At 38.3% G+C, this 15,547-nt stretch overlaps 1 protein-coding gene across 1 annotated transcript in view; it reads left to right on the forward strand.

Moving 5' to 3' along the window:
• Window positions 1–15,547, forward strand: part of LOC139738678 (PDZ and LIM domain protein 5-like) — a 113,686-nt gene that overhangs the window by 75,345 nt on the left and 22,794 nt on the right. The window contains exons 7-9 of the mRNA XM_071649301.1: window positions 154–239; window positions 2,252–2,269; window positions 5,284–5,344. Coding sequence (XP_071505402.1) covers window positions 154–239; window positions 2,252–2,269; window positions 5,284–5,344 — 165 coding nt within the window. The remainder of the gene's footprint in view (window positions 1–153; window positions 240–2,251; window positions 2,270–5,283; window positions 5,345–15,547) is intronic.

A 15,547-nucleotide genomic window follows, 5' to 3' on the forward strand; every position in this document is an offset into this window, starting at 1 on the left:
TCTCTTGCTGTTGTTACTTTTGTTACTCTCTTACTGGTTTTATTTTGTGCTCTGCACTATTTGGGTTTCTCTCTCTGTAGCTCTCTGTGTTTCCTGTCTTTGCCTGTTTTTCACAAACTCCCATGTTTTTATTTTGTCCCCTTCCATCTCCAGGGGTCCATTTGTGAAGGTTCGCGGCAACCCGCTTCACGACACGTGCTTCACCTGTGAATCCTGCGGTCTGTCGCTACGCAACAAAGGTGAGGAGGGGAGTCGGTGGGAGTTGTGGTGGCGAGCACACGACGATAGAAACACATCCAGTCCAGAGATCAATGACAATGCATCAAGATATCCCACGTTTATTTCAATCCCCTTGTGCGTACTCGGTAGTCTCTTGCTAGGCTATTTCATGCCCATAAGGTTAACTTCCCCAAACTGTTTGGTGAAATATACAGTAATCAAAGTTTAAACAGTTTCAGAGTATCTGTACAGCTCAGAGAGGGAATCTGCGTTGGCAGATGTGGTAGTTGGCTAACACAGCACCGTGGGAACTAAATGTTTGACAAGGAACGTCTCTCACTTCCAGTCACAAATGAAGATGGTGAATGATTTCATACTGAAACAATATATTGCAACGGAGGACCTTGTATCACACCTGTGACAGCTTGACAGATATTGGTTTCAGCCAAACTTTAATTGGTACTGTCTTCTGCAAGAATGGACTGCATTAGACTAGACGGAAGTCTGTATTAAACACTGAGCACACATGAAAGGACATTCATTTAAATCAGATGTGTTGATTTGATTAGATATGATTTTTGCACAATTTTTACAAATAAAAAACTCAGTAATGGGCATTCTTTGATATAATATGAAAAAAAAAGGAATGTTACAAAGCATGGTCCTACTGCATGGATCACTTAATTTGTGAAACATATTTCATAACCTTCATAGAAAAAAAAAAGTGATGTATTGATGTAACTGCAATGGACTAGAGAAAAAAAAATGCAGGAGACCTCTATCTCAAGCTATAGACTGATCTTGATGGGTGACTCATTAACATAATATACAATATAATACTATATGGGCATCTAAATATGAACGTACAGACAGATGAGAAGAAAAAGGAATAGAAAGCGATTCAAGTGCATGCTTGAGTGCAGTGCATGATAATCATGTGTGTGTACATATGTGAAAAGTAACTTGTGTTTGCATGCGTGTGGATGGGCTTGCGAATGTCCCACCTCCCTGTTGTGAATTGCAAGTATTGCTGTGACCGAAATAGCTTTTCTTGCTCTTTCAGTGATACTTTATGGACATCACAAAGTACTTGAGTAATCTTCCATAATGATGGATAGATTTTCTACTGACAGTGATGCATTACTCCACTGGATTAGATTTTTCAAATATTTTCCTTTCGAATGATGGAAAATTCTCAAATCGAAATTCATTTTCTGAAGAGTGCAGGTAGAAGAACAGGGTACGTAAAATTTAAAAGGCTGTTAACAATGTTATCGTGCAAAATCATGCCTAAATCTGTAATAAAGCACACTTCCAATCTATTGGAAGTTGGCATCTCTTTATGAGCATGAGGAATAGAGTGCTATGTCCCATTATCTCATTGTCTCAATGCCTCTACCAGGAAGTTCTTTCATATTGTCAAGAAAAGCCATTGATTCTCATGGGAGGGTTCACAATCAGCTGTACATCTAGGGCACTGCAGATGGCGCTATAATGATTTTGATAGTAGACCTCTGCCTCACAGTGTCTATTTGCAATGTATGCCTCTCACTGTCAAAATAGAGACTAAAACAGCAGCAAAACATCACAAAGCTTGGGAATAGTTTTTTTTTTCCAAAATCATGACAAAACTAGTACTAATTATGGATGAGTAAAAGCAAATAGTCTTGGGGAGAAAAAAATTATGACTTAGTTGTATCCAAGCAGTCAATATTCTCATCATAGGTAGTACCAGGTAGTGGTAAGTATTTCCAGATAGAAGTGGGGATGTCTCAACAGATAAAATGACCTCATTCGACCTTTAGGACGTTAACTAGTCACGGGTGAAAGAGAAAAATCCTGGCGGCCGTCGTGCAGTTTATAAATGTGTGATTGCGATGTGTGATTTACGTGTGATTGTTTTTATTAGTTCAGCACCAGGAAACGTTCTGCCATTTAGAAAGATATATAGAGATGATCTAAGTTTCAACAATATGTATCAAAATCAAATCTTTTTCATATTTGACTGATCTTGTATGTTTTTATTCATTAGATGGATCTTCTGAGGAAGGTAAAGAGTATTAGTATTTCACACATACAACTTCTTCAAATTATACTGTGCCATCAAATAATTTCTAATTCATATCTATTTTATAATGTTAAAAAATATATATATTTATGTGCAAGGACATGACAATCACAAATAGGTTACATTGCTTTTCTTTCGCTTTTGTTTTATGCTGAAAATGGCAGGCAGGTGTTGGGAAAGAACTATAGTATATTTTTCTTCATTCATATGTAAATGTTTTCTCATCTATCTGCATTGTTTGTGCTTTGTCAAACTGGGCAATTTTAACTAAAATATCTGTTGTATTCATCCATTCAAGTTCTCAAATGACTTCATTCAGTGGGTTGGTATCATGGTGCGTCAGGAGGAGATATTCAATATTGACCATGGGAAATTTTTCTTGGAAATGTCATTTCAGTTATTAATATCCTCCTACTCTGGTCTTAAAGTGTTACTAACAAGAATACACTTTATTGGCTGTTACACCATTGTACTTAAACCAGTTGTCTTTAATAACTGCTTTTTAACATTGGTGTTTACCTTATCATTTACTGATTGATTACATTTTTTTTTCAATAATGACATTTGTTTTATTACTGACTGCATGTTAACTATGACAATACCTTGTCAATGCTCTTTGTTTTGCTTTTTTTTTAATAACACCATTTCCTATTCCCTCAAGCTAAGATAAAGTGTTAAAAAGAATGATTATAAAAGTAAGATCGGCACATATGCATGTATGCTAAGCTAACCATTCTGATGCTAGCCACATAATGCATAAGAAATGCAAATATGCCTAGGATGATGTGTAGAGTAGAGCTACATTGTACAAGCATCAGTCTTTTTTGCCCTTAAAGGATACAGTGTACATATATTTTGCTGCATCTTTATTTTCACGACTGATGTGAGTCAACTGATATTCACAAAATTAACATCTCGCAAAAATATTACCTCCTGTATTAACCCAAGCAGGCTGTATATTGTTTCTGAAGAAGGAAGGAACTTTTTTCCTGACAAGGGATAATATATTGTATTTTTCATTTCGTTACTATGGTTCTTAATTACAAATTTTAACACCTGCTGAATTGTCTTTCAAGTCCCAATTTGCAAAATATTATACTCACAAAGTATGTGGGGTATACCCGTGTACAGCATTCATGCTTCCTGAATTTGCACCAGTACTCCCTCAAAAAAATCGGGGAAAAAAAGAGAGAGAAAAAAAGAGATACATCATAGGAACAAATGCTGTAAGCAAAACTATGCTTAAGCTGCTAAAGTCGATTAACGAGCAGTAAGATATGGCAGAAGGCAGATAATTATTTGTCACTCTCGATTCTTAAAAAATGGGGCAATTCATGTTTCGTCGGGCCCAATTGCTCTTCCATTTTATGTTCCATTTTTCGTCATGAGACAAAGATTGTTTCCGTTTCTTTGTTTGTTTCTGTTTTATGTTCCAAAATGTATATCAATAAGATGGGATTTCCTTTGCTTTGTTCACTCTATGATTTAGTCCATGTCCGACTGTAGTTGACCAACATCCCTCAACAAAAAAAAGAAAGAAAGAATATAGTGATGGGTAAACAAAAAACAAGAAACAGACTGTGAAGTGGAAACTTGTAATGATTCATTATCAGCCCACCCCCCCCCCCCATCTACCTCCCTCTAAGAAAGAAAAAAAATGTTAACAAATCACATAATTGGGAAGTATAGTGTCATCACATGTTGTCCCCTGCCAATTAGTGGCTCAGGAACGGTTCTGCCATATTTGATGCATCAGGCATTACCCAGGGGTACCGTAGTTCCCCGGGGTACGACGTTGTGTAGTGCCACCTCACGTCCACTCGAGGACAGCCGCAGAGAAATGCATGCACTGTGTGTGCATGTACATAGTCATTCCCATGCCACTGCATGTTATACTATGCATGCATGGTACGCTGTGCTAGCTAGCAATAGCGTGTGCTTCAGTGCAAAAAAAATCACACCAAAATAATTTCCCACTTTTTGGCATCCCAGGGTACAACCTTAAGGAAAAAATAATAAACAAAATGGCTGATTTTTATTTGGTACCCCAGGGTACCATTTATGTCATCATTTATATATTCAACTAACACACTAATTTCTGGTGATCGGAGACTAACAATCATTTGTGCAGTTTGTCGGCATCTTCATTACAAAGACTGATTGTGTAATGCTAGTTAACTGTTGATCAAAGTAGATAAAGTATGTACAGGCAGGTTTTCCACCGCTAGATAGCAAGCAAACTCTGTCTGTGGAGGATTCCTATGCATTAGCATACTTGCCAACTGTGCCTGTTTAATAGGGACATTTCCTGTTTTTGGTAATTGAAAGTGCCATCTTTTGACCTTTTTTTTTTTCCAGTTTTATCTCTATTTTCTTTTTCAAAATCGGAATGTAGCAGATGGGTAAGCATAGGTCCATGCAATAGCGCCCTCTTTGAATCCTGGGTCCATTTCCCTTTAACCCGTTGAGGACAGGTTGATTTTGCTACAACACACATTTCCCAGAGACACTTGCATGAATGTTCTCAGGACTCGTCCTCAATGGCTTAATTGTGGTCTGTTCGTCATAAATCAACCAACTCATGTGAGCAGTATCGAAAAGTGTAAATTGGATTGTGTGGTAGAAAATATTATGTTTCTGCTCATTATGATGTTTTCAGTGTATTGTCTGGGTTGTTCTGTAAGGGCCACTAATTCAGCAAAGGGATTATCAGTGTGGAATGTACTGTATAAGCTGTTACATACATGTATATCCGCGAATGGGATGGTCACAGACATTTTGGCGAGATGTTTTTCGCAAATTGACACCGAGGCTTATTGTACATGCACTGTTACTATAGCACGTGGCAATATTTTCACGTGTTGTTAGATTTGCGGTCTTACTATGATTCGCGAAATTCGCAAAAATCAAATCAAAATAACTGCTTATACAGTATTTGTTTTATTATATAATGCACACTATTTTTATAAGTCTCTCAATTTTCACATCTCCTGCAGGATTTTTCGTCATCAATGAGAAGCTGTACTGCGAGGTCTGCAAAAACCGCATCCAGCATCAGTAAGTCCCCGAAACACAAAGCCTTGCAATGAGAGCCTCCAAGTGCAATTAATGGTAGCCATCGCCATGGCGAAACGTGGTTAGGATGTTGGTAGAGGTGGTGATGCTGGTGGTGGTGGTGGTGGTGGTGTGATGTAGGGTATGGGTTGTGATGGGGCTACTGTCACATTTGTTGCACTGATGCTGTACAATGCAAAGCAGTAGTGAGCAAGCTTTTTGAAACTGCCTGTCAGAATTCTTTTTCCCCACGCGAGAATTATGGCAGAGAGAAAGAGAGAGAGATAGATAGATAGAGAGTGAGAGAGAGAGAGATAATAGAGAGAAAAGGGGAAGCATTACTACTGTGAAGCAGGACAATGGTAAACTGGCAATAAACTATGCTGTCTTGACGGAGTCTACTTTACATACTGTCAAAGATTGAAAATTGAATATTTATTAGAATCATATTTATTCTGAGCATTCAATGTCCTGCTTAAACATTTTGCGCATTGTTATGATGAAATAAGGTTTGACCGGAATACAGTACTCTGCAATTATTTTAGTGGAGCAAGATTTAAAAAAGAACAAACAAAGCATACATTATATGAAATTACATACATATCTCGTTATTGTCAATTTTGTTTTATGTCTGTATTATTTTTAAATAAGCTTTTGCAAACTTTGGGTTGGCTTAGATTTCATAATGTGAAGCTCAACTTTTGAGAGCTGAAGATGTCAGACTTTTTTCCATCTCTCTGAACTTTGAGCAAAGTGACGATGAGTCAACTAAGAAAGAAGTGATCTACAACTTTTTTGAGAGTTCCCGTTTCACACATCTATCTTGAATATTACTTTCTATCAGTCTTGACCAGAGAGGCTTTGCAACAAGTTTATTTGTTGTTTATTGTCTGTTTCTGACAAAATCAGTTTTGTTCAACCACGACATGTAGGCTCCATCGACCCAACTTGCCTTCTTAACCATCTTATCCTCTGTGTATAGTATAATACATGACATTGATGTATTTCCAGCATTAGGAAGGTTTAAAACATTAATTACCCTAGGCAACTTGTATATGTACAATTTCAATGACCGTTTTGAAATTGGAAGGCTGAAGGGGTTGATTAAGCTACATCAACTCATTGTTAATGTGTCAAACTCTTATAGGAAAGACCTGCAAGAATATATTGACACTTGTTTGCAATATCATTACTACCAGTGTTAGTGCGAGGATATTTGCCTTGAATCTTGCCTTGAAACAGCGAACATTGTGATATAGGTAATATCAACTCCGTACAACAGAAGTAATGTCCTAGATGCGCTCGTACTGAAGGTTGTATATGCATGTATTCATGCTTAATGTCTTGACATCGTTCATGAAATAGTATTCCAGCTATGCTGCTGTCTGTATTTTTTTTTCTGAAATGCTTCAGTGTAATTATTTATTTCATATTTATTTTGCTTGTTCAGTGTAGAATGATATACATTTAATTTTGTGTATTTATTTCTGTCTTACCCTGTGGGAAAAAAAAAAATGCAGATGACTATAAAGCCAGCACACTGTGTGTACCACTCTGCTTGCCATGGTAATCCCAGTACTTGGAATTATCAGCTTGCTCCAACCCCTTACCCCCCATGGCCATCCCTGATCATTTACCTTACTGCCAAACATGAGAAGCTATGTGGAGAAACACTGTCCCCCAGTTGGGTGCTGATGCTACATCTAGCTGGATTTCCTTCTTTTTTTTTCTCCCCTGTATTTTCAAACAAGTGCACTGCTTTGTCATCTCTGCAGAGTAGCATTTCTGTTTTCAGTTGTGCATGTTTGTTCTGATCTGTCATATCAGAATGTTGAAATCTCTGCCAGACTTGTCACCAAATGAGTGTCAGTCACTCTGGTCGTTTCTACCAAATGGTGATGTAGAGAAATTGTGTTGAAATTCTCCAGAGGAGAGAATTACACATTTGAGCACAACTCTTGGGGCTACAGAAGTGGCTTGACAAGATGCAAGCAAGCTTGTAAGCTTGGTTCCGTGATTTCGTGGGAAGCACATACTTAGTTCCCCCACTGTTGTCCAACTCTCTGAAGAGTTTATATCGAGAGAAATAGGCCATCTAATCCTTTTCTTGCTCTCTATTTAATCGTTTCTGTTTTCTAGAAGAATGGACTATTTGTATATTTTCTCTTTGATGCAAATAACATTTCATTTCAGTTAACAGAATCATTTCTGTATCAGACAAAGAAGGTGTGTTGTAGTTTAGCAATTCAACATGTGAAAGCTATTCACAAGCTGAACACTAGAGGGTGCTATTGCCTTTTTATGTACTCTCTAGTCTTTGCCTTGGTTGAAACTGGTTTGTGCAGTGACAAAATTATTATGATATTTTTTTTTTTCAAACAGAAAGAAGAATTGTAGGATTTTCAGAAATGATAAACATAGTTTTGGTTGGATATTGTCTTTTGGAAAGGTCCCGGACCAATAAGAACAAAATCTGATTACATGCTTTCACTGTCATTTTTGTTCATAATGAATTGCATAGATAACCTTATCTCAGTAATTACAATTACTTTCACATGTTGAATTTACTTCACTCCAAGAGTCATGTTAGAAAATAAGTTTATGATGTTAATTTTTTTTTTGAACTTATACAATTGATTTTACTAATCAAGACAGATAAATTTTCATTCTTCATTTTCATTGAAGAATTAATTATTTTTAGATTATAATCAACATATGTTTTTATTCAACACCCGCAAACAAACCCCTTTGTAAATGTCAAAATAACCTTTAACCTTCCAGTTGTTTAAGTGATTAATGATTTGAGAGTTTTTGATGAAATAATGGTGTGTCTTGATTTTGGATTGTTTAATAGCATTGATATTAGAATTTTGAATTATGTGGTAATTTTCCTGATATAGATTACTGTAAATGGAATTGTACACTTGTAGTTTGTGCAACATTCTGTAAATTGGTTTGCTTTTAGTGGATCATGGAGAACCAATAAAAAGGCTTATGTAATTTTCATTTTGTTTATTTGTTTATTTCAATATTTAGGGCAAATCTGTGACCATAATTTACAAATGAAAATTCTAAGCTTATCTATGACCTTTCAAACTGATGGTTTTCATCAAAAGATAGTATCACACCTTATGAGATATTTTGTTATCCACCTTTTATTTTATTTTCATTGTAATAGTACTTTTTAAGAGTATCACAGTATTTTGCCCTAAATTTTGTACTGGACACATTTAGCTTTGTTGGATGTTGGAGCATGTAGTGTGTATAGTCTTGTACTGCTGTGACTGCAGCATGTATGTGGATTAGTTTTGGTACCTGCAAGTTCACATCAGCTGGGGGGGGGGGGGGGGATGTTCATACATCCATTAGGGTCAATCTTTCATTTGATGGGGCATTTACTCTCACCTATTCACACAATGTAAAAACTTAGCACAAAGCTCTGATGAGCACAAGTTGGCTAATTTGGCAGGATCATGAGTAGTTTTACATGCCTCATTATAGATGCAAAACTTATAAACCTCGAACAATCATCGTCAAAGTGTTAGAGGATATTTTCATTCACAAATATTAACTAACAAAGATGCAGAATGTTGCTGATGCTCTAATCATGTTCCAAAAATTAGAGTTTGAAGTGAATGAGATATAACAGCAATCCTAGCTTTCTGGGATTTATGAGTTGATGTTGTCTTAATAACTTTGTTTTCGGAGTCTAAAAGTGTTGTTGTGTGTAGGTGTGTTTGTTATTGAAAATGTCTTGAGTTAGAAGACAGGCATTGTACACTTGACACACACATGGCATACAAGTTCAGGATGTATGTAGGAAATATGTCTCAATCAAATGTAATCAGCGGTCACTCCCCTCCCCTCAACCTTCCATAACCGTCCTTGATCCAGTTTATGCTACTACAGCACCCCCATCCCAGCCCCTGATGAAGGTGCATGGAATTTGACCGTGGTAGTGAGATCGGTGTCAGTAGGCCGCTGTCCCCGTTGAGAGCTTATGCAGGTAATTCCCTGGAATTGGTTCAAGATGACATGCTATTCCACGGTCGTGATTGATGTCATTGATCAAGAAATCCTGATTGAAGCAAAAAAAATATATATATATATAAATAAATAATTGTGCACATAACATGGTATACCTCAGTATCATCTCACTCAAAGTGTTATCTTAACCCTTCTGCTAGGAAAGTAGTGCCTTCACAAAATTGTAAACAATAAGAAGGAAAACTTCATTTTGTAGCATAAGAATTAGATTTTGGCCTCCCATGGTAAAAGAGACAGAAGTGCTGATCTCTCTTTTATAAGAATTTTATTTCGATTTTGGTGGCATAACATGTCATCACAAACATTATTCAGATTATTTAAAGAGGCTAGTTGTTGGAAAAAACTGCAGAGGTGTCATCATTAACATAAGATTTTGGACAAGTTATTGATATTGCCATATCTTACATACTAGTGGATTTTTATCAATAAGAATGATTACCCTGTAGTAATTAGTTTCCTTGTAAGAGCCCTCATAAATACGTTCCTACCTTTGAAAATTCCTTTCACATCACAGTACCTTACGTCCAACATTGTCACATTCTCCAGGAAACTGCGTGAAGAAATATATTGTTCCTGCATTTCATCTGAATGCTTGAGTGCACCCTCAAATTGCTTAAAAATCACAGTATCTAAAGTCTAAAGAGTTGTTAGGTCACCTTGCACCTCAGAATGGAATGTTGTGAACTACTTGCTTTTGCAAGTCATATATATTTTTTAATGGCTTTCTGTGCTGGAGCTCCCTCCACCCTTCCCTATGATTTGTGAATACAGCACACTCTACCTGCAATGCATCATTCGACCAAAGTGAGTCTACCACTTGCATGTAGAAGCAGTTGTTGCCGAAAATGCAGATAGCTTCCAAACTTGCTGCAATTGTGTCTTCTCGGGACTGTTAGAATGACAGCATTCAGAATGCTTTCAATGTTGAGGCACTGTCCGCTCCAAACACTAACCTGTCCTGTAGACCCATGACACAAGCATTTAGTCATTCTGAGGTTTACAGGTTTTGACTTAGCCACTGCACACAGCCATACCCATTTTGATTAGAAAACTATTAATAATGTTCACCTGTCAAGTTTTTCTGCCATAAAAAGCTGCTGATTTATTAGAACAGTAGTGGATCTAGAGGGGGGTGCACCGAGCATGCGCCCCCTCTTTATTTGTTGTTAAAACAAAAGAAATAAACAGAAAAAATTAGATGAAACTTGGAAGTAGCACCAGAAATATTGTTTGCACCCCCTCCCCCTTTACAGAATTCCTGGATCCGCCCCTGTTAGGATGTGTACCTTTTGCAGAGATGCTGTTATTCTTTTGTGCTGTATTTAGTAATACGCCAAATACAATGTACCGCTGGTTTAATTTCATGGAGAATACTGTGTCTTTTTCAAAATTTTGCTAGTACATATCCACTGCAGGAAAGGTTAAAAAATTGAAAAAATTTAAATTAATTGTGTCATATACATGTAAGTGTTGCTGCTTTTTTGGCAAGTTGTATACATTAGAGCAAGTGACTGAATGAATATTAATGTGATATTATGGTGTGTGTGTGCGTGTGTGTGTGTGTGTGTGTGTGTGCATATATGGGTGTGTGTGTGTATTTGTGTTTATATGCACCTCTCCTCTTCCCCCAAAGAGAGAGAGAGAGAGAGAGAGAGAGAGAGAGAGAGAGAGAGAGAGAGAGAGGGAAAAAAAAGGAAGTATTGAGGCAGACTTGCCAGATCTGTCAAGTTTCATCAATAAATGAAAAATCTCCGAAAAGTTTAGAGGGGCCTTTAACCATGCAAGCACAAAATCAATGGCATAAAACCTTAGACAGACATCAGTCAGGGCGTGGGGGAGGCAGGGGGAGTTTTTACTGCTGCATCAAAGGCAGCTTTAGCAGACGGCAGATGGAAGCCAGCAATTAGATCCATGTCAGCCATATGGGGCGGGCCCGCATTAGGGAGACGACATACCGGGCCGACTGATTCACTATCTGGAGACAATCAGCCGGGGAGAAATGTTAAAATCTGCTCAGAGTTATGCTCACAAGCAAATCCATGTTCCCCCGCGAGTTGCTCCATCACCAAGAATGTTGTTATACTCGCATCCAACCAACAAGTGCAAACTTGCCCCACCCCGTGGAGGATGGGTGGAAAAGACAAGATGTCATGTGATCTCAAGATGGTCTCAAGATGGATGGCTGGAAGATATATAGGTTTACAGCACCGGAGAAGCAAGGGACTGATGAAGTTGCGATTGGGTTTAATGAGGATGCCCCGTGGGGCGACTGGTATGCGGAAGATGATTGACAATGTGGGATGCTACTCACTTACAAAATCTGTCACAACACGTAGGAGTTGGGATTTTTGGTTGCGCGATTCAGCAGCGAAATGGGTAAATGAGGGCAAGGGGGGGAGGGGGCAAAATTTGGGCCGGACCTGCTCAGGAAGTCCTCTTTGAATCTTGTGTGTGTGTGTGTGTGTGTGTGTGTGTGTGTGTGTGTGTGTGTGTGTGTGTGTGTGTGTGTGTGTGTGTGTGTGAGTGTGGTTGAGTCAGTGCTTGTGTGCGTGTGTGTGTGAGTGAGTGTGAGAGCAGATGCACCAGTCTAAAATGTAGCTGTCGTGGAGCTACCACCGTCCTCGCGCCGTAGACTCGGGTTAATCGGATAGCCAGTGTTTGCCGACCTTCATCGCCAACATGTTTCTTCTACGGCTTGGGTCATCGTCGTCAAAGTAAATATCTCTGCATGTAACCGTATCGTCTTTTGCCTGGGTGTCGGTGGTGCAATATTTTGGTAGTTTTGTTTTGCTGGATTTGCAGTGATTACCCCCGTGTTGGTTTAACCTGCATCCGTGTGAACCATCCCCTCAGCTTGGCAAGGGTCCTCGAAACACCAACACCACTCCATCCCCAGAGCTCACTCAGTATCATATCTGTTCACTGGATCAACTTTGAACACTCCCGTGATTTTGCTTTCAATGCCATTGTTCAACCTTGTTCAAAATATTTTTGCGACATTGATGGCTCTTCACGACATGACATCACGCAATGTCAGTCACATTTGGTTTAGATACTAGAGATTAATGTTTCACTTTGCCAAGCAGTATCATGGGATGTTAGTATGTCTTTTACGTCCTTTTTTTTTATTACAAGCTTCAGGTTATTGTAAAGTATACTGTTAAGTTGTTTGAAATAAGTTTCATAGTCAACCGGAAATTTTTATAAAAACGTTGGGCTTTATCATAATCATGGTAAACAGCAAAAATGGACAAAGAAGAAGAAGAAGAAGAAGATTTAGATGAAGTCTATCCAGAGTAGATGTGTACCCATTATATCCCGGATGATATAATTTTCTTAATTTATGACTATATGAGAATGAGTAAAACTAGTATGCAATTGTCTGTGGAAGGGAGGGGGGGGGGGGGGGGGACTCCTCATATTAAACTTCTCATCATTTTCTGCCCTCCTCCCCCCCCCCCCCATTTCAACTGGATAGACTTACACTGGTAAGGGCACAAGGTTACCTCTTACCAGTGCAAGGGGGCCTTCTCCAGGGGAGCAGTGTATTTAAAGCTCGTTAACCTTACTCATGAAATGCTTCCTAACTTCCATTTTCTTTTCTTTTTTTAAGTCGGAGCATGTTGTTCATTACCACAGCTTGTTGAAAGGGTGTGGTACTCCAGTGTGTTTGTTTCAGGGTCCATAAATTGGTTAGTAAATTCATGAGAAGCTCTTCCGCGATATTTCCATGTTGCTAGGTTGCAATGACGATGTCATAGTAGCATGTGAAGAGGAGACATATGTTACGTGGTGTGAACTGCTTCCACCCATCCAGCTGTTCTGTGCCCTCATGGGGAACCCATAGGAAGCAAAGTTCATGCATGACCCAAGAGGATTAGTTGATGGTCTTGTTCTGTGTTGATGTAATTTCTTTGAGCGCCATCTGAGAGCAGCTGTTGTTACTCCACAGCGGTTCCCGTACCGACGGAGAACAGCGGTTCCCCATCCAGCAGTTGTACCTTGTCGGGGAGATGAGGGGGGAGGGTCAAAAGCAGTGCTTCTCTCGTTTTAACCAACTGTATCCATGACATCATGTGACACACAAATAAGATATATTTCAGCTATAGATTATAAGCTAAAACTACCAGCAATTGATCATCACTAGTCTTTTTTGCATGCTTTGATGACTGATTGGGTGGTTGTTGGTGAAACAATCAAACAAATGTAGAGAAAAGGAGAGCCCCCCTTTTTTTTGTGGCTGATATTGTTTCTACTTATGCCATGCTGAAGAATATCACTAGTGGCCATGTTTGAAAGTCCTCCTTTTCCAATTTTTTTTTTTTTTTTTTTTTTTTGCTCACTCCTGGCTGCAGTTCAAATGATTTGTGTATTAAAGGAGAGCACAAATGAAGATTAACGATTTAACAATGGTTGCTTGTAATATTTGTCAGCTGCATAATCACTTTAATATGTTATCACGACTTGTATTGTTAAATTTCAGATTTACTCAAGTAATTTCAATGTCTAGATTCCCCTCATTGCTTTGATAAAACTGCTTTTCATAAGTAATTGGACAGCCTTTAGTTCAGATAGTGGGAAAAGGTTTTCATTGAATTCAGACATACTGTATTTAAGTGAACTTTGTCAAGTGTACTAGACCATGCAATATATTCATGTTCATTTTACCAGAGTTCTCCTTGTAAACTGCAATAATTGTTTGCTCACAATCATTCTTTTGGTATGCAGTGTATGCTTCTTGTCATTTCATTACCAGTACCATAGAATTTTGATGACAAATAGTATTTCGACGTACATTTAATGCTAATGACCCCAGTGCAGACCAAAGTGTAAGGCAAAGAAATGTATTAAGGTGTGGCCAAGTAGACTGGCTGAGACGTCATTTTGCTTGAGAGAGAGAGAGAGAGAGAGAGAGAGAGAGATAGAGATAGAGATAGAAAGAGAGAGAGAGAGGGATGGAGAGTTAGAGAGTCTAGGTCAAGTTTTTAGAATTTCTGATGCAGAGAGACTCTGGGTCGCGTCATCAATTTTGCAGACAAGTTATGCTCCAGCAGGAGGTATCACCATGCATCCTTTAAACGTTCCTCATCTATGTTCGTCAATAATTGGCATATCAGCTGACTCACTCTCGCCCCCTGGTTGGCTCGGACATCCAGAAACGGGCTGCCATTATATGATTGTATTAAACCACCGTACAATAGCATGATGGCGTCCAGATTGGTCTGGTCTTGTTGCAGCTATCAAAGTGGGCATGTCTTGGGATTCAGCCAAGTTTGGGGGAATTTAGATGAAGTCTTAATTAGATTTCATTGCACGGCTTTATCTCCCTGCATGGGCACGTATTGCATTAAATAGAATTCATGCAAAAACCCTTGTTTATTTCCTCATGCAAACTTATCATTATTAAAAAAAAAAGTTCTAAGTATGTTTTGAGCAGTTTTATCTGGATGCCTATGCTGCGTATATTTTTGTAGACCAAATTTGGTGAAATTAATATTGAAAGTGATGAGTAAGAAGTCTTATTGTATGATATCTCCAAGGATAAAGGAAATCCTGTGATTATCAAATACTCAAAAATTTTTATCAGTGAGTTAGTATGAAACATTTCACCTTGTTTGCCCTACTTATTCATTATGAAGAAAAGCTAGAGAATTCCATTTACCTGCAGATTGGTATCTCCCATTATGTCCCTCACAAATTATTTCTTGTCCTCTGATTGGTCGAAGGCATTACAAATCACAAAACATATTTCCACCATGAAAATCCTAGTCCATCTATTTTCCTAGGGAAATAGTAAAAACAAACCTATATCATGCTGCCATGGCATTATTTGCTAAGCGCATGCGCATCACTCTTGTCACAAGCCCATGTTTTAGTGCAGAAGACATCACGTCACAGTATGGTTTTCCACCAAATGCACTGCGTCTACGTTTCACAAAATAAAAGACATCACGCAGTCGATGCATACACTTTCACATTGTAATTTTGTGCTTGAAAATTGAAGAAGATACCTGTAGATCAGTCAACCACGTAATTTACTTTGCTGTTACCCTTAAAATTCATTAGGAGGGATATAAATCAAATATACCAGGTCATTGTTCGAGGTTCTGGTTAAACCATGTGCCTTCAGTGACTTCAGTAGTACACCCCATGCACATG

The sequence above is a fragment of the Diadema antillarum genome, unplaced genomic scaffold (assembly GCF_040938485.1).
Source record: "Diadema antillarum isolate AM-2024a unplaced genomic scaffold, OU_Dant_1.0 seq00000764_RagTag, whole genome shotgun sequence".
In the NCBI taxonomy this organism is placed as follows: domain Eukaryota; kingdom Metazoa; phylum Echinodermata; class Echinoidea; order Diadematoida; family Diadematidae; genus Diadema; species Diadema antillarum.